Source organism: Bactrocera neohumeralis, unplaced genomic scaffold (assembly GCF_024586455.1).
Source record: "Bactrocera neohumeralis isolate Rockhampton unplaced genomic scaffold, APGP_CSIRO_Bneo_wtdbg2-racon-allhic-juicebox.fasta_v2 cluster09, whole genome shotgun sequence".
NCBI classification, from domain to species: Eukaryota; Metazoa; Arthropoda; class Insecta; order Diptera; family Tephritidae; genus Bactrocera; species Bactrocera neohumeralis.
In genome coordinates, this window is record NW_026089622.1 from 31863096 (window position 1) to 31886730 (window position 23635).

The 23635-nt window shown below is 36.5% G+C and overlaps 1 protein-coding gene across 1 annotated transcript in view; it reads left to right on the forward strand.

Annotated features, from left to right (window-relative positions):
- LOC126764052 (aminopeptidase N) overlaps positions 1–23635 on the forward strand; it is a 507747-nt gene that overhangs the window by 385941 nt on the left and 98171 nt on the right. Inside the window, exon 8 of the mRNA XM_050481791.1 lies at positions 3816–3999. Coding sequence (XP_050337748.1) covers positions 3816–3999 — 184 coding nt within the window. The remainder of the gene's footprint in view (positions 1–3815; positions 4000–23635) is intronic.

Below are 23635 nucleotides of genomic sequence, written 5' to 3' on the forward strand. Positions count from 1 at the left end.
TAAGACGTTGGCGTTTCGCTGTGGCTTTGTTTTGCAGCACTTACACTTGGCTGCGCCGTTGAGAATCTTCTCTTCAAATGACGATGCGCCGTCTTGCTATTACGTGCACGTTTGCGCTGCCGTTGATCGTTGAAGACTCCCGTCGTTTGTGTACTATACTTGTACACTCTTGCCACTGCGTCGACGTTTTATGTCGTTGTAGGCGTATCGATAAATAAATCCCACTTCTGAGATGTTAAGTATGATCGAAATGAAACACCGTTTATTTAATTGTGAATTCTGGTATGTTTAATTTAATATATATTTAAAGAACATTAATTGAAAAACTCCAAAAGCAAAGTTGCGCGTCTTTCTTCTTTGCGTTCGCTCTCGATACTGCCTCGCAAGCATCCCTCGTCTTGCCACCTGTTGCTTATTTAGTAGGCTTGCCATCTGTCGTTGACACACGCAAACGGATCACTGACGCAAGTTGAGAAAAAACTCGTCAATATCAATTTTGTTGTTGGCGGTGCTTCCGATGGTTGTACTGTATTCTCTGTGTTAAAATACACTCTTTGGACTTCTCCAAATGAAGTGCGAGATGCACAACAGTAAACAGGAAAACGTTCATGATTCCGATTGGGCACATCGATGCGTGCCTCAATATTTTTAAGGAAATCATACCCTAGGAGTAGGTCAGATTCTAAGCCTTCTAATTCGTAGTAGATCTGCTTAACCTCGAACAAAGTTATTATGTAGTGATATTTTATAATTGAATAGCCATTAACGTTTTTCATCCGTATATAGTTGGCTAATATACTCCTTTTAAATCCTGGCTTGATAAAGGAAGCAGGAGTTGTCTCCTGTATCGACAAAAGCTTTTAGATTTCTACTAAATTTAGCATTTTAACAATTTGAGAAAAATTATTTTTCTTCATAATCCCTTCCTTATGAAAGGAGGCTCTTCTATTCTGGACGGTCTAGAATTCAGAATCGCAGAATTGAGCTTGAATTATAGAGTTTTTATTTTAATTTATTGACTGTACAAGCCTTAATTGATGTATTACCATTTTTTTGATTAATTATTTTAATTTTATCTCTTCTATGAAGGAATTAAGCTCTTTATTATAAATCGAAGGGTGTTTCGGATGCTATTGTGTTCCTATTTTCATAGTCTTCAACTGTTGCTTCTTTGGTTTTTCTAATATATTTAAAAACAGCCCTTATAATTTTTTTTTTTAATTTATAATATTTTTATTTTCTTTCGTTATTTTGTTTTTTTTTTTAATTTTTGGACACTCCTTAGTGTCAAGAGCGCTCTTACAGAAATCGCAATATGATAATTTCTTATATTTCATAGTTGGGCTATTCCCCCATTTTTAATTTACTTGTAGTAGCAGTAAATTTTAAATACATCATACAAATATATTCTGCTGTCTTTATTTTCTGGGTCAAATTTGAGATGACTTTATTATTGGCCGTTGGCTATGAATAGTAATTCCTTCCGCTGAATTTCTATAAAAATCCGAGTGTATTTTTCCTTGTCCCATGGATGCAATTTTATAAATGAACTATGTAGTTCATATTATAGAAAAAGCCAATTAACTTTCCTGTCAAGAGAACGATTAAAAAAATAAAATATTGCTTTAAGAACTTTATTTATTTAAAAGCTATTTTATTGTTCATCTAAACAAAAAAATTTATTATCTAAACAAAGAACAAAGATATTGATTTTTTATTAATTTATTATGTAAATATTGGTTTAGGGTGAATTTCAATTGCGTTGCTGTATAAATGCAAAATATGCATAAATGCGATGGGGATTTAAAGGATATATGTTTGTTTACAGTTACATTGAAAGTTTAAATGCAGAGGCTGCCGTCAACTTGCATACTAAAAAGTAAATAAAACGCAAGGTTTAATTTAATTTATTTTATTTCCCTACAATGTAGGGCAGCCGTTCGCTAGTATCTTTTCGACTAACTTTTCGGTGCTGCCCCGGAATACCTAACACCTATCAAATTTACTTGCCATCACCTCACGTGGATTGCCGCATGATTCCATTACGCTGATTCGGCAATTCCCACGGTTTGGGACTGTTGGTGTCGTTAGCTACTGGTAAGCGTTTCCGTTGTTACTATATGTCTGCAACTTGAGGCTCGCACTTTTGATGTTATTTGTTGCGTTGCAATCACAGTCATAAATGCACTTGTTTTTGTGGGCTACTGTGATATGTTATCTACTCTCACGCTAGAAGAGGATACGTCCACGGATTCTTTGAAACCGTTGCCCAATATTGCAATACTAACGTTGTGCTTTCGGTGCTTGTTGACTATGTAGGCTAGTATGGCAACACCAAAAAAAATGCTTTTGTAGATGCGTAAGCAATAAGCCATCTCGACGATTGTGCTTTCACAAAGCCTCTCAATAATACAATGTGTGGTTTTTTTGGTTAATATTGGGCAGGTACGGAAGCAGTAATAATGTTGTATGATTAGTCAGATTCAAAAATTTTGCGGGCGCGGCTTCTGGATAAGTACGTACCATCTTCGGCCAGTTAGAGTTAATAGTACCATTAATAGTCACATTTTATGTAAACTTAATAACAAACATTCCATGCAACGTTATTGCATGAAAGTTTCCTTCACAAACTTCCACCAATTTATCGTTTATAACGATCAGGTCGTTGTCAATTTCCTCTATTGGTTGTGATCTGCTGTAACGGTTTGACAGTATGTGGGCTTTTGGCTTAGTAAATTCAAAACCCAGGAACTATTTCTAGTTGTAATTTGATAAAACATGGATAACAAGCTGTTGATATTTACTTTTACATTTTGATATTATATTAGTTTCTATCATAATTATTTTACAATTTTTCACAACTGGCTTGATTTGTATTTTCTTACAATTTTGTTCAACTATTGGATATTCAATTATAAAATAAATGTTATTACTATCTTGTAAAATTTTCAATTTAGAAACTGTTAGTAAATCGCTTATTGTTATATTTGTATAGTGCTCGTTGATTAGTAAATTCCTAACTTCATCGCTCGACTTGAGATGGTGTTTCAATCTGCGTAAGCCTAGAATGACGGCATTCATTAAGGTCCGAATTGTGGTTTCGTCCATTTTACGTCATGATACTGTTAGCAACTAATATTTCTGTATTCTCCTAGTCACTTTGTAATAATATTCCTGCAGCTAATATTTTTAGTTTTTTCTTGTCGCTTTGTTAGAATATTAATCAATATCAATTAATGTTTTTATACTTTTCTTATTCAAAATATTACGAAATGAGCACTCTACTTACAGTTTCATTATTGGTCCAAATATATGGTGTCCCTAAAGTTTTCCCTTTGCTTGTTAGACTTCACGAAATCTCCTGTATGTTCTTTTTTAATGTTTCTCTTTTCACAGGAATAGCTTTGAAGTTTTAGTTTCACGTAAATAGTTGTTTTATCTTTTGGTTTAAAATAATCCTTTATGCTGGGTTGTAGTATTTTTCTTTTCACAGGAATAGCTTTGAAGTTTAGGTTTCACGTAAATAGTAATAATATTAAGTTTTGCTTCGATTTTGCTAATTATGAAAGTATAAACTGTGCGATTACATCCAAATTTAACACATCCGTACTTGGTTTAAGAACCTTTTATAAAACTTAAATTACTTTGTCGGTAAGCGTTTAGACTTGTTTGCCTAAAATAAATGATTATTTTGATTTTAAAGAGCTATGCTAAGAGCTAAGCATGCTTATAATGAAAGCCTTACCTTATGTAATTAATTAATTTAATATTTGATATTGAAATTCTTAAATAATTAATTTATTTTATATTTTTAGCGCAAAATTTATTCATGATGCCTGGAACTTAGCATATGCAGGTGATTTAAACTTCAGTATTGCACTCGATGTGACACTTTTTCTTCAATTTGAGCGCAATCATATTGTTTGGAATCCAGTATTTACACTAATAGATCAGATCGGTAGACGCATAGAGATTTCTAGAGTACATCATAAATTTCAGGTAAATTTTAATTTTTTGGTATTTTAATACAAACGTTCAATTGTGACAAGAATAAACCCACCTTCACATATTGAATAATTCTTAAGGCAAGATGGTCTTTTTTTATTAAAAAACTAGATGACCCGGCAAACGTTTTTGCCCTATAAATTATTTCTAGTTTCTAAATAAATTCTAGTGTAGACAAAAAGTAACGTACTTATTATAAGCGTGTAAGTATATGGAATATGCGTGAAATAGGCGTTAAGCGCTAAGAACGATAAGATAATATAAAATGACAAACGTCAAACAATATTATTTTTAAGTTACTATAGTTTATTTTTTAAAATTACATATCACATATTAATAACGACAGTAACACTAACAAACAATATCAATATTTTAATGCTATAGCGTGAAGAATACTTTTTGTTAGCCCATCTTTAGCGAGCACAAGCAAACTGGATGGTTTACCCACTCGAGAGACATCATTTGGCCTTGTGCTTTGTTGATTTTGATTGCAAATGCCAATATAATCGGAAAATGAATTCGTTTGAATTGAATTGGCACCTGTGTAGGTATGATAGGAATTTGTTTTCATCATTGAAATTGCCATTTAAAATGCTGGCTTCGATAAGGTTTTTCATCAATTTTCGAATGACTAATCGCGCACCGTTGTACAGCCGTGGCGGGTTTAAATTACGAATCAAGATAATTGAAGATCCGACCTTCAATTGCATATTATGCGGTGGCATTCCTGAAAATCCAGTGAGTTCAAAAATTCTGTGGGAAAATTGACGGCTTCACTGGCTTCGCAAACTGTATCAATAGATTTGTATGATACCAAGTTCCCTGGCAGCAACTGTTGTATCTTCAAATGTAAATTGTCAACGTCTGCATTTTTTGCTGTTAAAATAGCTCTTTCTAACAGCCACTCATGATTTATGTACTGTGTGTATACATCGGGAAATATTTGTTCAATTAGAGTATCCTGCGAATCAGCGATTGAGCAGAAATCGGTCGGTAATTTTACGTATCCAGTTTCATTTGTAGCAAATTTTCCATTAACGAAATATAAAAATTGTTTTAAGAATGTTTCAGCGGATGGATCTTGAAGCATTTGAACTCGCATATTTACTTTCTGCTGTACTTTTCAACATTACGCCACAATGGAGAATATTTAAAGCAAGTGCTGATCTCATCAGCGTATGTTGAACGTGGAACGGGAAATGTTTGTTTGAAATCACCTGAGAGCACCAACAGAAGTAGATGTGTAAAAATTTATGTGGCTCGTTTGGCATTGGTTGCAATGAGCCAAATTTATGATAAACTTGGATTCTGATTTTGAATGTAGAATTGTATTGTTGACCATTAGCATTAGTATTTCGAAAATTTCTGTTTGAATTAAACTCATGAGTACGTTAGAATCAGGATTCGTGCGGATAAGTAAACCATTCAATAGTTCAGGTAGTGTCTCAATTTCAGATAGTTGCACTTTTCCTGACGCGCTACACATCCCAGGTGGCTCATTTTTGAATTTGACAGCATGACAATGCGGACATTCCTTATCCATAGCACCAATTACCACTTTTTAATGAGCATAATATCAGGCTCATACTGGATTTCTAGACGCAAAAATGAATCAGATGTAAATGCACGATGTATCTGTTGGCGTTATTGTCGTTGTTCTAAACAAATAACTTCATTGCATTGCATTGCGTATCTTCCGATTGTTTTTGACGCAATTGCTGCATGCTCACACGTTCATCAGCATTTTGTTTCTGGATTTCTTCTTCGGTTCTTTGCGATCTTTTATCTCTCATACTTTCGGACCTACTTGTATTTTCTTGTCATTGCTCACTGTACAAAACACATATAAATGGAATGGCATTTATCAGGATTAAAGTTTAATAATAAAAATAAATGTTTATTTTCTTAAAAATTTTTGAGATTTTTAATGGAAGTACAGTTAAAAACACTATAATTGATCAGTTATCGAGCGGGATGAAAAATGATTACATTACTAAAATGGCTTTAAAAATTAATTGTTGGTGATAAGGAAGTAAAACTTTAGGGTTGTATGTATTTTTTAATGCCAAATTATAAAAAAAATAAAAACAAAATATTTCATCAAAAAAAAAAAAAAAAAATTAATATTGATCACTCCTTATCGCTTAGGGGTATGGGAAATAGATAGTAGCCGATTCTCAGACATACTGAATACGCATATAAAATTTGGTAAAAATCGGTAAAGCAGTTTCGGAGGAGTACGGTAACTAACATTGTGACATGGGAATTTCATATATTAGATTTTTCATTTTTATGTTCACTAACACTTTACTAATTCATTTGTACACATTTATTTTACTTTATATTGTGCAAAAATGGTTTTAATTCAATGTTTAAGTTATTGTTCAAATCTATTTACTTAACAATAACGAAAGAGCTACAAACTGTCAAACAATCAGTGTTAACATACTAATATATTTGAACAAACTAATAAAACTACTATAGAAAGGAAGATTAATAACAAAGAATTTAACGCGAAAAGAACTTGAAGCACCTCAGTGTAGGACCGACCAGGGTTATTTTTTTGAAACGCGGTCGAAGGCCGCCAACGCAAAAAGGAGTTCTACGCGAAAAAAATTTTTTTAAAACACCCGGTGTTGGACCGACCAGGGTTATTTTTATAAAACGCGATCGAAGGCCGCCAAGGCAAAAAGGAGTTTTACGCGATAAAAACTTGACACACCCCGGTGTTAGACCAACCAGGGTTATTTTTTTGAAACGCGGTCGAAGGCCGGCAACGCAAAAAGAAGTTATACTGGAAAAAACAATTTTTAAAACACCCCGTGTAAGACCGACCATGGTCGCGACGGTCGCCAACGCCAAAAGGAGTTTTACGCGATAAAAATTGACACAAACCGGTGTTGGACCGACCAGGGTTATTTTTTCGAAGCGCAGCCGAACTTGACACACCCCATAGGCGGGTAATAAACAGATTTTTTGCAATAGGCAACTCAAAAAACCCTTTTTTGGGTATAATCTATATTCTTTACTTCTTCTAGTTCATTTAAAAAAGATGTCGATAAGATAACACTAATTATTTGACAGACTGCAATTCTTTAATTGTTGTCAAATAAATAGATTCGAGCAATAAGTTTAATATTGATATAAAACCATTTTTGCACTATATCATGTAAAAAAAATGTGTAAAAACGATTTAATGAATTGTTTTTTTTTATTGAAACGTAACAAAATATGGTTTTACATTTCGTACGAATTGCAACTAGTGGAAAATGTACTAGCAAGCAATATTTTTCATAACTTATTCGGTAAAACAATAAAAGCTCTATTAAGAAGCCTTTTCAAAACTAAACTTTGTATTAAAACTAAATGTTATAATATTTGTTATTTGCTTAAAAGGTCATGGAACGTTGTTCTTTTCAATCTGCGCCTGCTATCTCTACCCTCTCCTAGTTGTCGGGCTTCAGCGTTTACGTGGGTTTGCAACCTTGTGGCATGTTTCGATGCCGTTTCGCGTATGACTTCCCGAACCATTTTTATGTGAAGATCACGATGTAGATCTGAGTTTTTAATGAAGTGTTAATGAATATAAAAATGAAAAACGTAAGTGTAAAATTACTTTTACATCCAAAAAATACGTAATTCAAATAGTGGTAATTTTCAAATTTAAACTCAAATATCTCGAAAACTATAGGTTGATCTAGAGATTCTAGTTTATCTGACCTTACTCATTTTATTTCCGAAATCCTGGCACGGTATTCTAAAGTTTTTCCTTATGTTTCCCTGAAGGTAATCCATCTTGTCTTCAATACCCTTGTGCCAACCTTTTTTTCAATCCTCGAAACAGTTGTTAAATTCAATTTCCGGAATAACTGTCAATGCTCAGGCATCCATTGACCCAAAACGGTTTCCCCGGAGCGATCGTTTGAGTTTGCCGAATATCTGAATTTGCAGAATTCACACGGAGCTAAATCAAGCGAATACGGTGGTCACAGCACAGCGGTATGCAACGGTGCATTATTTTGGTGCCAAAACCAAGTTTTGTCGGCCCATAATTCCGACTTATAACACTGAAATAATATACCTTGTTGAAAGTCTGGCCGGTCGGAAGGAATTTGGAATGCGGCACACCTTGATAATCAAAGAAAACTGTGAACATAACCTCAATTTAAACTCATGAGTACGTTCGAATCTGGATCCGTGCGGATAAGTAAACCGTTCAATGATTCACGTGGTGTTTCAACTTCAGATAGTTGCACTTTTCCTGACGCGCAACACATCCCAGGTGGCTCATTTTTGAATTTGACAGCATGACAATGCGGACATTCCTTATCCATAGCACCAATTACCACTTTTTAATGAGCATAATATTTAATATCAGGCTCATACCGGAATGCTACACGCAAAAATGAATCAGATGTAAGTGCACGATGTATCTGTTGGCGTTTTTGGTCATTTGTTCTGCGTCTATTAACCGTGAAACGGCGTGATTGTCGTTGTTCTAAGCGAATTACTTCGTTGCGCTCAGCTCGTGTATCTTCTGATTGTTTTTGACGCAATTGCTGCATGCTCACATGTGCATCAGCATTTTGATGCTGGATTTGTTCTCCGGTTCTTTGGGAACTTGCATCGCTCATACTTCTGGACCTACTTGTATTTTCTTGACTTTGCTCACTGTACAAAACACATATAAATAGAATTAATGAAATTACTTAATGATGGAAAACGTTATAGTTATAAATACGGCCAGGATTATAGCCAAAATATTAGTTTTATAAAAAAAATCATAAAAAAATTTTAAACAATAGTTGTAAAAAATTAAAATAATTATATAAAAAAGAATACTTACAACACAAAAGCCGTTGTTGGGTGACATTTCACTCACCAATAAAGGCGCGGCAAATTTTAAGAATCTATGATTGGTAACGCTAAGCATTTATCAGGATTAAACTTTAATAATAAAAATAAATGTTTATTTAAAAAAAAAAAAAGTAGATTTTTAATCGATGTACAGTTAAAAACACTATAATTGATCAGTTATCGAGCTGGATGAAAAATGATTACATTACAAAAATGGCTTTAAAAATTAATTGTTGGTGGTAAAAAAGTAAAACTTTAGAGTTGTATGTATTTTTTAATGCCACATTATAAAAAAATAAAATCTAAAAATTTCGTCAAAAAAATGAAAAAAAATTTTAATGGTGATCAATTCTTATCGCTTAGGGGAAATAAAATAGTTAGTAGCCGATTCTCAGACATACTGAATACGCATATAAAATTTGGTAAAAATCGGTAAAACCGTTTCGAAGGAGTACGCTTGACTAACATTTTGATTTGGAAATTTTATAATGGGTTGTCAAAAAAGTCTTGCGGTATTTTTATTGAATTATTATTATTTTTTTTTATTGAAATTGAAATGAATTTTTGATGACTCATGCCCAGCTCTTGACCGATGCTACGGCTGCTACTATGCCGGTCTCTTTCGACCAATTCAGCGATTTTATCGCAATTTTCGACGACAGGCCTTCCGAAGCGTGGCGCATCTTCGACCACCTCTACACCAGAACGAAAACGTTGAAACCATCGTTGTGCGGTGGAAATGGAAACTGTATCGGGTCCATAAACTGCACAAATTTTATTGGCGGCTTGAGATGCATTTTTGCCTTTGTCGTAGTAGTACTGTAAAATATGCCGTATTTTCTCTTTGTTTTGCTCCATGTTTGCGACGAAAAGAAACGACAATCAATCAAACACGTGTTAGCGCGTGAAATGAGCTTTCCAAAAAGGTATAGCATGACCCGATGCGACGAATAAAACTAGAACTACGCGCTTTCAGCGCCAACTAGCGAAAATACCGTAAGACTTTTTTGACAAACATACTTATATGTATGTATATAGTATTAGAAGATTATATTGTCGCTCAGTACTTCAGCTTCAACGTCACTAACGTCTACATTTAATTTTAACAAAATTGTGAAATTAATTGCTTCATGTTTGGTAACTGGTAGAGTTTTATCATTTGATTTATTGATGTTACTAAAGCGCCTCCTATTTTTACACGCTTGTAACTTTTATTCAAATTTTATTAATTTTTATTCAGTTTTTTATATCATCTAAAACTAATCGGGTTATAGACTATTTGACTAACATAACGATATGAATTGAATTCTGGAAGTCTGTTTGCAAAACGTCATCATATATGTGTTAACGTTTGTTTGTATCACCTAATATGATCAAGTTGACGAGACGGGTTGAATTCCGAACCGCCACCAAATTTTTTGAGAAACTCAGCCTTACTTTTTTTGGTGCTTTGTTAAAAAGGTTTCTTAATCTTAGAACGACGTTATGCTTATTACTTTTCCAAAACTGCTTATTGATTTCAACCCCATTATCACTTGAACCTGTGCAGATTTGCCTAATTATTTTGCGTTTTAGTGAGTGAGACAGAAGACATCCTGGCTACTTTTCTTTTGGCGAATTTGCCATTTGTTTAGATTTGTTTTTATCATATAATAAAACCGTTGTCTATATATTAATGTACTCACTCGAAAAACCCAGTCAGTAAATTTAATTAATGCTTTTCAAAATAAGTAAGAAAGAGCGAAGTTCGGGTGCAACCGAACATTTTATACTCTTGCAACTTGAAAGTCCAAAAACGCCCAAAAAATACCTTAAGATGTAAGATGTCATCCAGATGATCGTATTCTAAGCAATTTTATGTATACATATACAATCGGCATAAGATTTGTTAGACAACGAAAATCATTATACTTACGTAGTATATGGGAGTTGGGGTAGTATTAACCCGATTTTATGTATTAACAATTATCATGCCATATACCAAAAAAATTTTCCCTGGGTTTCATTGAGGTACCTCACATACAATTATCAATCATATGGAGCAAAGTCAGCCTGTTACTATTGTCAGGAAAGAATTTTTGTTCACAAGGTGGCATACTTAAAAGAAATCATTGGTGCAATATTTTATCTCATTATACTAATTACTTCTTGATTTGTGTTCTTGACCGTGAAAAAATCAAGTGGAATTTAATATTGTGTGATATGGGAGGATGGAGTCATGTGTAGAAGTTCACGAAAGTGAGGAAAGTTCTCTGATCGCCATTCACTTGGAAGTGGCCAGAAACGATTCTTTTACACATGGCTCAAGCAGCTCACTACTTCCGGTCTTTGACCAAGTATCCTCTGGGTAGCCTAAGAACATCCGTTCGAAGGCGAGCTAAAGTGAGAAGGCGAAACATTCCCTACATAGGGTTGTGCGCTGGGTTTGGGACCCGCCACGTAAAAAACACCCCCAGTGAATAGATATAACCAGCCTCGGATGAGAGACCCCCCTTTTGATGACGACCATGGCAAACGAAATAAGGACTACGAATTGAGGGCATGCACCTGGAATGTCCGGTCCCTTAATTGGGAAGGAGCCGCTGCCCAGCTGGTTGATGTCCTCGCAAAAACAAAGGCTGACACCACCGCCGTCCAAGAAATGCGATGGACGGGACAAGGACAGAGACGAGTAGGTCCTTGTGACATTTACTACAGTGGCCATATAAAGGAGCGCAAGTTTGGTGTAGGATTCGTGGTGGGAGAGAGACTCCGTCGCCGAGTACTATCATTCACTCCGGTGAATGAACGTCTAGCCACAATCCGCATCAAAGCGAGGTTCTTCAACATATCGCTGATCTGCGCCCACGCCCCGACGGAAGAGAAGGACGATGTGACCAAAGATGCCTTTTATGAGTGCTTGGAGCGCACTTATGAAGGCTGCCCCCGCCGCGATGTCAAAATCGTGCTTGGCGACTTTAACGCCAGGGTGGGCAAAGAAGGTGTCTTTGGCACTACGGTCGGTAAATTCGGCCTCCACGACGAAACATCCCCTAATGGGTTGAGGCTGATTGACTTCGCCGGGGCCCGAAATATGGTTATCTGTAGTACTAGATTCCAGCATAAGAAGATTCATCAAGCTACCTGGCTGTCTCCGGATCGAAAAACTACCAACCAGATCGATCATGTTGTGATAGACGGAAGACACGTCTCCAGTGTTTTAGATGTGCGTGCGCTCCGAGGTCCTAACATCGACTCGGACCGCTATCTTGTTGCAGCCACCAAACACAAGGAAAGTTCGACGTCGAGAAGCTGCAATCACAACAGACAGCTGAACGATTTTCTACTCGGCTTGCACTCCTGCTCTCTGAGAGCACACGTTAACAACTCGGTATAAGGGAACTGTGGGACGGAATTTCAAACTCCTTACGTACAGCTGCAACCGAAACCATTGGTTTTCGGAAAGTGCAAAAGAACAGCTGGTACGACGAGGAGTGCCGTGTCGCAGCGGAGAGAAAACAGGCTGCCTACCTCGCAACGTTACGATCGACCACAACACGTGCGGGATGGGATAGATACCGAGAGTTGAAAAGGGAAGCGAGACGCATTTGTAGACAGAAAAAGAAAGAGGCTGAAATGCGTGAGTATGAAGAGCTTGATAAGCTGGCCGACAGGGGTAATGCTCGAAAATTCTACGAAAAAATGCGGCGGCTTACAGAAGGTTTCAAGACCGGAGCATACTCTTGTAGAACCCCCAAAGATGATCTAGTGACCGATGCCCAGAGCATACTTAAATTATGGAGGGAACACTTCTCCAGCCTGCTGAATGGCAGTGAACGCACAACGCCAGGAGAAGGCGAACCCGATTCCCCAATCGATGACGATGGAGCAGACGTTCCATTGCCCGACCATGAAGAAGTTCGAATAGCAATTGCGCGCCTGAAGAACAACAAAACGGCGGGGGCCGACGGATTGCCGGCCGAGCTTTTCAAACACGGCGGCGAAGAACTGATAAGGAGCATGCATCAGCTTCTTTGTAAAATGTGGTCGGACGAAAGCATGCACAACGATTGGAATTTAAGTGTGCTATGCCCAATCCATAAAAAAGGAGACCCCACAATCTGCGCCAACTACCGTGGGATTAGCCTCCTCAACATCGCAAATAAGGTTCTATCGAGCGTATTGTGTGAAAGGTTAAAGCCCACCGTCAACAAACTGATTGGACCTTATCAGTGTGGCTTCAGACCTGGAAAATCAACAACCGACCAGATATTCACCATGCGCCAAATCTTGGAAAATACCCGTGAAAGAAGAATCGACGCACACCACCTCTTCGTCGATTTCAAAGCTGCTTTCGACAGCACGAAAAGGAGCTGTCTTTATGCCGCGATGTCTGAATTTGGTATATCCGCAAAACTTATACGGCTGTGTAAACTGACGTTGAGTAACACCAAAAGCTCCGTCAGCTTCTGGAGAAAATAGTTCGAGCTGCAGAACTAAATAGAGCAGGTACCATCTTCTATAAAAGTGTACAGCTGTTGGCGTATGCCGATGATATTGATATCATCGGCCTCAACACCCGCGCCGTTAGTTCTGCTTTCTCCAGGCTGGACAAGGAAGCACAGAAAATGGGTCTGGCAGTGAACGAGGGCAAAACGAAATATCTCCTGTCATCAATCAAACAGTCGTCGCACTCGCGACTTGGCTCTCACGTCACTGTTGACAGTCATAACTTTGAAGTTGTAGATAATTTCGTCTATTTAGGAACCAGCATTAACACGACCAACAATGTCAGCCTGGAAATCCAACGCAGGATTGCTCTTGCCAACAAGTACTACTTCGGACTGAGTAGGCAATTGAAAAGTAAAGTCCTCTCTCGACGAACAAGAGCTAAACTCTATAAGTCGCTAATAATTCCTGTCCTGCTGTATGGTGCAGGGGCTTGGGCGATGACAAAAACCGATGAGGCGACGTTACGAGTTTTCGAGAGAAAAATTCTGCGAAAGATTTATGGTCCTTTGCGCATTGGCCACGGCGAATATCGCATCCGATGGAACGATGAGCTGTACGAGATATACGATGACATTGACATAGTTCAGCGAATTAAAAGACAGCGGCTACGCTGCCTGGGTCATGTTGTCAGGATGGATGAAAACACTCCAGCTCTGAAAGTATTCGACGCAGTACCTGCCGGGGGAAGCAGAGAAAGAGGAAGACCTCCACTCCGTTGGAAGGACCAAGTGGAGGGGGACCTGACTTCGCTTGGAATATCCAATTGGCGCCACGTAGCGAAAAGAAGAAACGACTGGCGCGCTGTTGTTAACTCGGCTATAATCGCGTAAGCGGTGTCTACGCCAATTAAGAAGAAGAAGAAGATATGGGAATTAAGTGTGGTGTTGGTTGTCCAATTTCGTCCATTTTAATACATTGACATACGAATATCAAGAGAATGCCACGGACTAAATTATGTCGATACCCGTCCGTCGGTTCCGAGATATGGGATATTACCAAAAACTAGGCAGTGTCATGCCCATTGTTCAATTTTCAAACCGGCTCTCTTTAAGCCCTCTTATACCATCTCGAAAGTGAAATTTAATATCTCTGGAGTATTTAGTTATTTACTATTTATTGCGCTATAATTAATTTTTAACAGTACCGTTATATGTGGAGTGAGCGGGGTTTTCTTCCGATTTCATCCATTTTCACCCTGTCATTGTGGTGATTGCAACTTTATTGGAATTGGAGATATGTACATTGAACGTATTAGGGTCGGGGCCAAGTACACGTTTCAAAAAATTTTGGCCCCTTACTACTGCGACCCGCTGCACACTGGTCGATTTCATACGCCAGAAATAAAAAAAATTGAAATTTACCACTGTTTGTATTAAAGCTATTTCTTAAAAAACAATTAAAACTAACGGTAAATACATTTTTTGCTCTATTCCATTCGTACGCGCTGCGAAAAGCTAGATAAATGAGACAATAGAAACACGTGGACTGTGCAGTGAAAATAGCTTAAAAATTATCTCTTATAATAAATTAAATTGCAATACAGCATCGTGCTGAATCGCCATAAATCGAAATGAATACTGAGATGAAAGGTATGGTATATGTTATATAATGAGCACGTTCTCTGGCAGAAATATATGTAAAACGACTGAATTTATGCGAGAATGAATAAAAAGAAATGCTTTTAAGAACAATATACAATGTCACACAAAGAATGTAAAGAATCATTCTCTGAGTCAGATATGCGTGATTTATCTTGTATCATATGAACCATTTTTTTCAGAAAAATGATAAAAATTTTAATTTTTTTTTACAAAATCGTGAAAAATTTGGTAAAAAAAATAATTTAATTATATTTTTTAATTTTTTAATTATTTCAAAAAAGTTATATTTATATATAATTTCTTCAAAGAAAATTGATGAGCTTCATGAAATATGCACATTCGCTTTATTTCGTTATCATTTCCATATTTGGACCAATAGAATTTCTATGGCATATAAGTATGTACATATATTATTTCTTTGGCACATTTGTCTGTGTGTTTACGAAAGCAAACGCGAGCCACATACATATGTACATACATACATTCATAATAACAAGTGTCGCACGCTTCTTTCGCATCTCCGTTGTCGGTCAACCAATGGCCGAAACTGGCGTTTTGTCAAAGCGTCAAGTGCTGAACACATTGAGCGCGACAGACTGCAAGCGACATCTGTCAAATAAACAAATGTTAAAATACACACGTTCGTGTATGTTATAATATTTGACAGATGTCATTTGCAGTCTGTCGCGCTCATTGTGTTCAGCACTCAAGAAATGTACTTCATATAAAAAAAACGCTTAAGAAACGGTCAATAAACTTTCCTGCGATGAATTTACTTGTACTAGTACGCAGCTCTAAAGAAATCTAGTACTAATTTTCATACTCTCGCAACAAAGTTGCTAAGGAGAGTAGTATAGTTTTGTTCACATAACGGTTGTTTGTAAGTCCTAAAACTAAAAGAGTCAGATATAGGGTTATATATACCAAAGTGATCAGTGTGACGTGTAGAGTTGAAATCCGGATGTCTGTCTGTCCGTCCGTCCGTCCGTGTAAGCTGTAACTTGAGTAAAAATTGAGATATCATGATGGTACACGTATTTCTTGGCTCCATAAGAAGGTTAAGTTCGAAGATGGGCAAAATCGGCTCACTGCCACGCCCACAAAATGGCGAATACCGAAAACCTATAAAGTGTCATAACTAAGCCATAAATAAAGATATTAAAGTGAAAGGATCGCATTAGGGAGGGACATATTTGGACGTATTTTTTTTGGAAAAGTGGGCGTGGCCCCGCCCCCTACTAAGTTTTTTGTACATATCTCGGAAACTACTATAGCTATATCAACCAAGCTCTATAGAGTCGTTTCCTTCAGGCATTTCCATATACAGTTCAAAAATGGAAGACATCGGATAATAACCACGCCGACCTCCCATACAAAGGTTATGTTGCGTTAACCGACTAACAAAAAACGTCAGAACCACGAAATTTTACGGAAGAAATGGCAGAAGGAAGCTGAACCAAATGGACCAAAAACCATATCTCAGGAACTACTATACCGATTTCAATGGAGTTCGGTATATAATATTTTCTTAACACCCTGATGACATGTACGAAATATGGGTGCAATCGGTTAACAACCACGCCTTCTTCTAATATAACGCGATTTTGAATTCCATCTGATGCCTTCTCTGTATAATATATACATTAGGAACCAATGATGATAGCGGAATAAAATTTTACACAAAAACGGTATTTGAAAAATATGTAAATGACGGATAATAAAATCTCAATTATCACTTTATCACGCGAGAGTATAAAATGTTCGTTGACACCCGAACTTAGCCCTTCCTAACTTGTTAATACATTTTTTTAATAAAATGCGAATATGGCAAACCTGGGTTTGCGAAGAAACATGAAATCAACAATTGTTTCTTGAAGGAAATTCAAAGTAATCGTTAAATTCATTCCAAAATAGTTGAAACCACTATTATGAAGTATAGTTACTTTTGAAATGTTGTATAAAACTTACCAATCATCAACAACATTCCTTAAATCGCAATGAAAATATTTATGTTATTACACAAATGCATACATACATATTACACACAAAGTTTATTTTCTTTATTTATTCTCTCTGGCTCTTCTAATGCCGATCACAATGCCGATTCACAATGCGTAAGCAGCTGTCAAAATTACTTGAAGAAATAATGTATTTTTTTTTTTTGAGCAATTACTTGAGAGCTGGATACGAACCTCTAGCAGAGAACGTATATCAGACAACGTATATTTATAGAGAAGGTTTACGACAGAGAACGTATATCAATAGAGAAGGTTCACGATTAGGGATATTTCACGTTTGGGATATTTACTGTTTTGGATGAGCGTGTTTCACCACTCCACAGAAAAATTATTAGCGTGTTTCAACACGTTTAACATCAGGGGACACGAAAATAGCAGAATTGAGTATTTTCAATGTTAAATGAATTTTTACTATGCACAAACGATGCTGCATATAATTTTTAGATCGGTATGTAAATTATTAAAACACTTAGTTGGGTTTTAATGTTGTTTTATTTCTCTTGCTTGCACAAGAGCAGCCGTTTGTATCGGTCGAGTTATTACAACTGATTTGCTAACTTAAATAGTGCGACGACTATGCCTAAATACCTAATTCTTTGTTTTACCTGTCAGTTGCTGCACATGTTTTGCCGTGTGACTTGTAAAATGCAATTCGGCAATTTACCTCTTGCTATTGGCTTTTCCGATGTAGCGATGTTGTTGTTGTCACGCGCTACCTGGTCGACGTTTCGTCATCAGTATCGGTGGGAGAGTTGTTGTTATGCTATTTCCACACTCAAACCTGCCGACGCACCGTCAGCAATATCGGTGTTAACAACCCCCCCTCTTGAAATGATGGCGTCCTTGGCTTCTTTGATGACTTTATTCAATATCACCATGTTAGTTCGTCTTCGTTTCACTAAGATTGCTCCAATTACAGAGATGACAAATAGGAGCAAGAGAAGTGCGCCCCCTGATTGTAATGAACGGGCGTTAACGAGATCACGCAGCCTCGCTATGTGCTTAATGTTCCTCATATTTACTTTCTGTAAGTATGGTAACGATAGTAAATTAATGTGTTCGGTGAAATTTACATATTGTGCGCGTGCAGCTTCGGGATGCGATCGAATAGTTTTAGCCCAGTTGACGTAGGTCGTAGTGTTTACCATAATCTCTGAATCAAGTGTTACAAGGACAGTTCCCTTCGTTAGTTTCGTCAAGTTCTGGGATTGTATAGACGCTGGTTGATCGTTGATTACCAGGGTGCCATTATCAACTGCCTCAATAGCGGGAACGTTATCGGCGGATTTTGACTTTTATTTTGCGGAGTGTTGGTTAAGTAGTTGTAGCGTACAGGGGCTTTCCTTCAGAGGCTGACAAAAGTTTGCCGCTACAGCTTCCTTGCAGTTGTAGAGTGGAATGTATCTACCATTACATTCAGCAATAACGTCTGCTTCTAGGGAGATAATTTTTCCGGCATGGATCACTGGCAGCAACTTTACATTATTACAAAATCTGTCTATTTTTTGGGAATTTAATAACAAAGTAAATGTAATTCGTATCTTGAAATATCTTAATTTTAGAAATGGACAATAAACCACTTATGCTAATATTTGCAGAGTGTTCAGCAGCTAACAACCCATTGATCTCCATACCATTCAGCAGGATAGGGTTGATGATATTTAACCTGCCCAGAGTGATTAACGTTAAAATGGTTTCGAATTCCATTATAAGTGCTCTATTTCTGGCGGAGGCTAGAGAAAAGAGATATCCCGTATCTATTTGAGTGCTTTTTGCATTTTGTAGTAATTTGTTTACTGTCACTGTCAATTCGTTTATTTTCTTTTGTGTAGTTGAATTTATCGCTATTTGTTGTTCGTTTGTTTCTAATAGGGTATTGGTTCTGGTCTCGAGCATTTCAAGGTCGTCGGAGTCTGGAGTCCCTGTTATGTATTTCAAGGCAGTCCCCAGTATATTTATACCTCTAGCGTACCGATGGTGTATTTTTATTGCGTCCAATAGTTGCAATATTTCATTAGCGTCATTCTCTAATAGTCTTTTAATATGTGATTGTGGGAATTGGATCAGTATTTCGTCTGCCTCCTCAGCTATTGCCTCGAATGTTGATAAATTAGTTCTATTGATTAACTCCGGAGTTTATTTGGATATTCAAATCCCACTTACACCCGCGAAGAAAATTGCAAATGAAAATACGCGGGTAATTAGTTGTACTATTTACTTTAATTTGTTTTATATTTAAAATACAATATAATTTAAATATATTTAAATGTTATCGGTTGGGCGAGCTTAATTAATCGCACTGCGAAATTGTTGCTAAGTCGAGTTGATCGCTCACAGGAACCCGGTTGAGACGAAATCTGGCGAAGATTCAATTGTATGATGCGTTGACGCGGCGCAGTATAGAGCGTAACGTATTGATAATCGAATTGTGAGTCGGAAGGTGTCGACGCGGCGCAGTGTGTAAACGAATGTTGATAGCGAATTGTTTGTAACGAAGTGTGGCTGCTTTCCCGATGCCCATCCTTTTTGTTAAGTGGGTTGGCGTACAGATGTGTTGAGTTGTGCAGTAGTGTCATCAGCTGTGGTGAATTACACTGTAGCATTAGGATGCGCCAGTTTTACCGGGTAGAGGAGGTGGATGCTTAACTCATTTAAACATCCTGGGCCCCCTAGGCGAATATTTTGCCTAGTATTACGTATATGCTGTTGTCTATATTTCGGCGTACTGCTGGTAGAGTAGCCTAGGGCGCAGAACACATGCTATAAATGTTGAAAACGGCTTTGGTTTTAAACATACTTATGCTTTTACGTGCGTACAACTATATTTTACAGATTTTCATAGTTATTGTATTTGCGGTTGTTTCTTTGATCGGTTTATTATTTGTGCTTTTATTTAAAATTTCTTTACCATCGGCTTGGTAAACTAGCTATTTATTAGTTGCCTTTTCTGTGTTATCGGCTTATAAAGGAAAGTAACTCCACGCCTGGCTCAGATGTGGACAGAATGGGTACTCCTTAGCCCTGGAGTTGGGACTATGAAATTAGAGGGATCTTGCGAGAGAGTGGCCGTGATTTGTACAGTAGAGATTTCTCCATAATTAATTTGATGCTTTCTATAGCTGATTCCTATAACCCACTGACATGAGGAGCGCTTGGGTAGCTGCAATAAGAGCGATCTTTAGCTATTTGTAAGAGAAGGTGCGTCACTGTACCGCATTAGGAGTATGGTGATCTCTTAACTTGCTTTAGAGATTTTATTTATTTGAAAATTTAAGCCTCTGTGGGGCAATATGGGGAAGAGCCGATTTTTTTTTTTTTTTTTTTACTTTTTGAGACACTTTTGTTATATTTTCTGTTTAAGTGCGTATGCACTAATTTGACGTTTATCATTATTGGCGAAAGCCATCCTGCGGTGTCGAAAGGTTACGAACCTTGCTTTTTCTACCTTTATGTGGTGTATTGGAAAATTGTGGCTCTATTGGTTGTCGTACGACGTACCGGCCATTATTTGATCGAGTAGTTGTGGCTTTAGAGAAGTCTTCACAATACCGATCTTCTGGATTTTTGTTTGTTATAGGGGGAACTTTCCTCAACAATCGAAATTTCCTTAATTGTGAATTAAGGTATCTGTTTGTATTATACTGAACTTTAGTTGGCATGGTGGTAACTAGTTCTGTAACTAGTCCACTTTGTGTTTCGCTGTGCAGCGTTTGAACTTTTTGTGCCTTTGAGCAACGTGGTGTCTCTTGGCAATTTTTAAAATTGTGAACTTCGGGATTTGCTTTTGCAACTAAGCCCGTGGTTTTTTTTTTAAAAGCGCTTCTTTGGAGTGAGATTGGATATCTGCTGTAATGAAGCATTGAATTGTGTCTTTTGTGATAATATAAGCAGTTATATTTGCTTTTGCAATTTTTAAGATTATGTGTATGGGACAAGTAGTTTGTACAGAGTCTTTTTGATCTGACAAAGTTGTTCCTTTCGTTAATGTTTAATTTTTCAAACTTTTCGCAAGTTTTAAGTTTATGCCCTCTTTTACATAGTTCGCATGACGTTTGCTTTTTCTGTTCGGAAATGAACGATTGCATTATGTGAAAGCGTTTGTTTAAATTGTTTTTGCTACTAACTTGGGGTCTATTGAAGCTTCGGTTTTGGTCGTGTTTAATGTTCTTAGTATTAATTATACTTTCTTCTAACCTTTCCGCAATTTCATATTGGGTGGTGAGAAAATCTTTCATTTGTTGCCACGTTGGGCACTTTTTTCGTGATGAAAGCGATTGCTCCCATAGAAGTAACGACTTTTCTGGTAATGCGGCGGTGCAAATGTTTACCCGAATTGGATCCCAGCTGTCTGTGGGAACATTTAGTGTCGATAGAATCGACAAACAATTAGAAACAGTGGATTCTAGTTTGATGAATTCTACACTTGTTTCTTTCTTAACTTATTGCAAGTTCATTAGTGTCGTTACTTGTTTATCGACCAGAATTCTGTCGTTTTCATATCTAGCTTTTAAAGCTTCCCAAGCCAAATTGAAATTGTCGTCATTTAATGCGAACTGTTTGACTATTTCGCCTGCCTGACCTTTAGTTTTGTGTCTGAGGTGATACAATTTTTGCGCATGTGATAATTGAGGATGGTTTATGTACACGGCCGTGAACATGTCCCGGAAGGACGCCCATTCTTCTTCAATGTTTCTGTGTCACATGCGGGCACCTCGAATTGGCTGCCTGAACTTGCCTCTTGATATTGTTGCATTTGTGGCAGCTCTACTCTACTGTGGGGAGTAGGTGCAATTGCTTTTATTAGCTTTCGTTTCTTCATATTGGTCGTAAGTATCGCAGTTTTCGTAAGTATCGTAAGCCGATGATTTAAAATTTTTCTGAATCGTCAGATCTGAATCGTCAGATTCTCCAAAAATTGTTGATGGCGTCATGAGCCGCGTGAATCGGTGAAGAGGCAAATCTAGTGCAGTATCATGTTAAACTGTCACTTTCTGAAATAAATCTAGCAACCTGTTTTGAGCGTGTAGCTCCAGATGTACTTTGATTTCTGTTATTGTTCATTATTTCGGTTGTATGTAGAAATATTTTTTTTTAAATGATATAAAGGTTTCTCAGTGTGAACTGAATACTTTTTTAAGTATATAAGCGTTTTTTTTTGTTTTTCGTAAAAGACGGATTATTTGTTTTATTAATACCGTTACTTATTTACTTGCTATTTAAATTTATTTTTATTTTTTATTTTAATTTTATTTTTATTTTTATTTTTATTTTATATAACCGCAATATTATTTTTAAGTATTTTCTATATACGTATATAGGCACACCCAAATAATTGGCTTGTATATACTTATTTTTGTGCAATTGAGAGCTCGTCAAAGAGATCAATATGCTTTGTACATAAGTATGCACGATTTTTTTGTGCTTTTATGAATATGCTTTGTTCGGAAGCGATTGAGAGCTCGTTGGAGAGATCAATTCGCTTTTTGTACACAATCCTGCTTGTTTTTGTTTGCCAAAGAACAAGAGGTATTGCCGAATAATTGCCGATGTGGACTTAGAATATGTGAGTATGTGCGTGCACAATTTTTGTTTAACTGCGATTTGTTTTTTGTTTTGTACTTTTAAATATCCATATAGATTATGCACTTATGTATATTTGTATTGTATTATGTATTTATAAATATATGTAGAGAATATATATATAGAGAGATATGTTTGCATATATGGATGTTTGCTTTTGTATTTTCTCTTTTTTTGTTTTATTTTATATGGTACAATTTTAATTATTATATTTGCCTTTGCTTACTTAATTTCTGCAGTCCTGCTTATTGTTTTGTTAAACATAAGAGGTATTCCGGAAAAATATGGGAAGTAAATTACATTTTTTTTTTGTAGTGTGTGTATTTAAACAAACGAACGTAAGCTAGTACATAGGCATCGAAAAAGTTAATATATGTATTTATATTATATATACTGAACAGTTCTCGGGTTTCCCGGTAAATTTAACCCAAAAATTAGCACCGTTTGGTAACCTCATTAAATAGTTAAAAGGAAATTGTCATAGGTTTAATATTCCTATATATACATACATACGTGCATATAATATATTAAAGGACTTGATACGCTCACTTTGTATTTTCGTATGATATGGTTTGCTGGGTATATGTACATATGTAAATATGTTGCGTTAATGCGTTTTGTTCCTCTTCCTTTGCTCCAGCTGGCTGCCTCCTTCTGCTGTTGTTTTGTTATGTGTATGTACATATATTTGTTGTAATGTTCGCGCCCGTTTGTTTCGTTTTTGTTTCTTTTATTGGTGTTTTAGTTTTTCGCGCCCGATTTGTATTTTAGCTTATTGTTTAATTTTACCTTTCGCGCACGATTTTGTGAGTTTTTGTTTGTATAAAACTTTTAACATATATCTTTGGTTCTATATGTAAATATGAACACAGCGCACTCTTAGTTTTTCATATGTATAGACGTATGTGAGTATGTATGCTTTTTGCATTACCACTGTTTTTGTGTTTTCGTTTTTTTTTCTGTTTTTACTTGCTCACCACACTAGCATACTTATGTATGTATTTATATATTAAATATGTTTTTGTATTTGTACAGTTTTTTATATTTTGATTTTATAACCTTATGTTTTTTCACCGTAGTTTT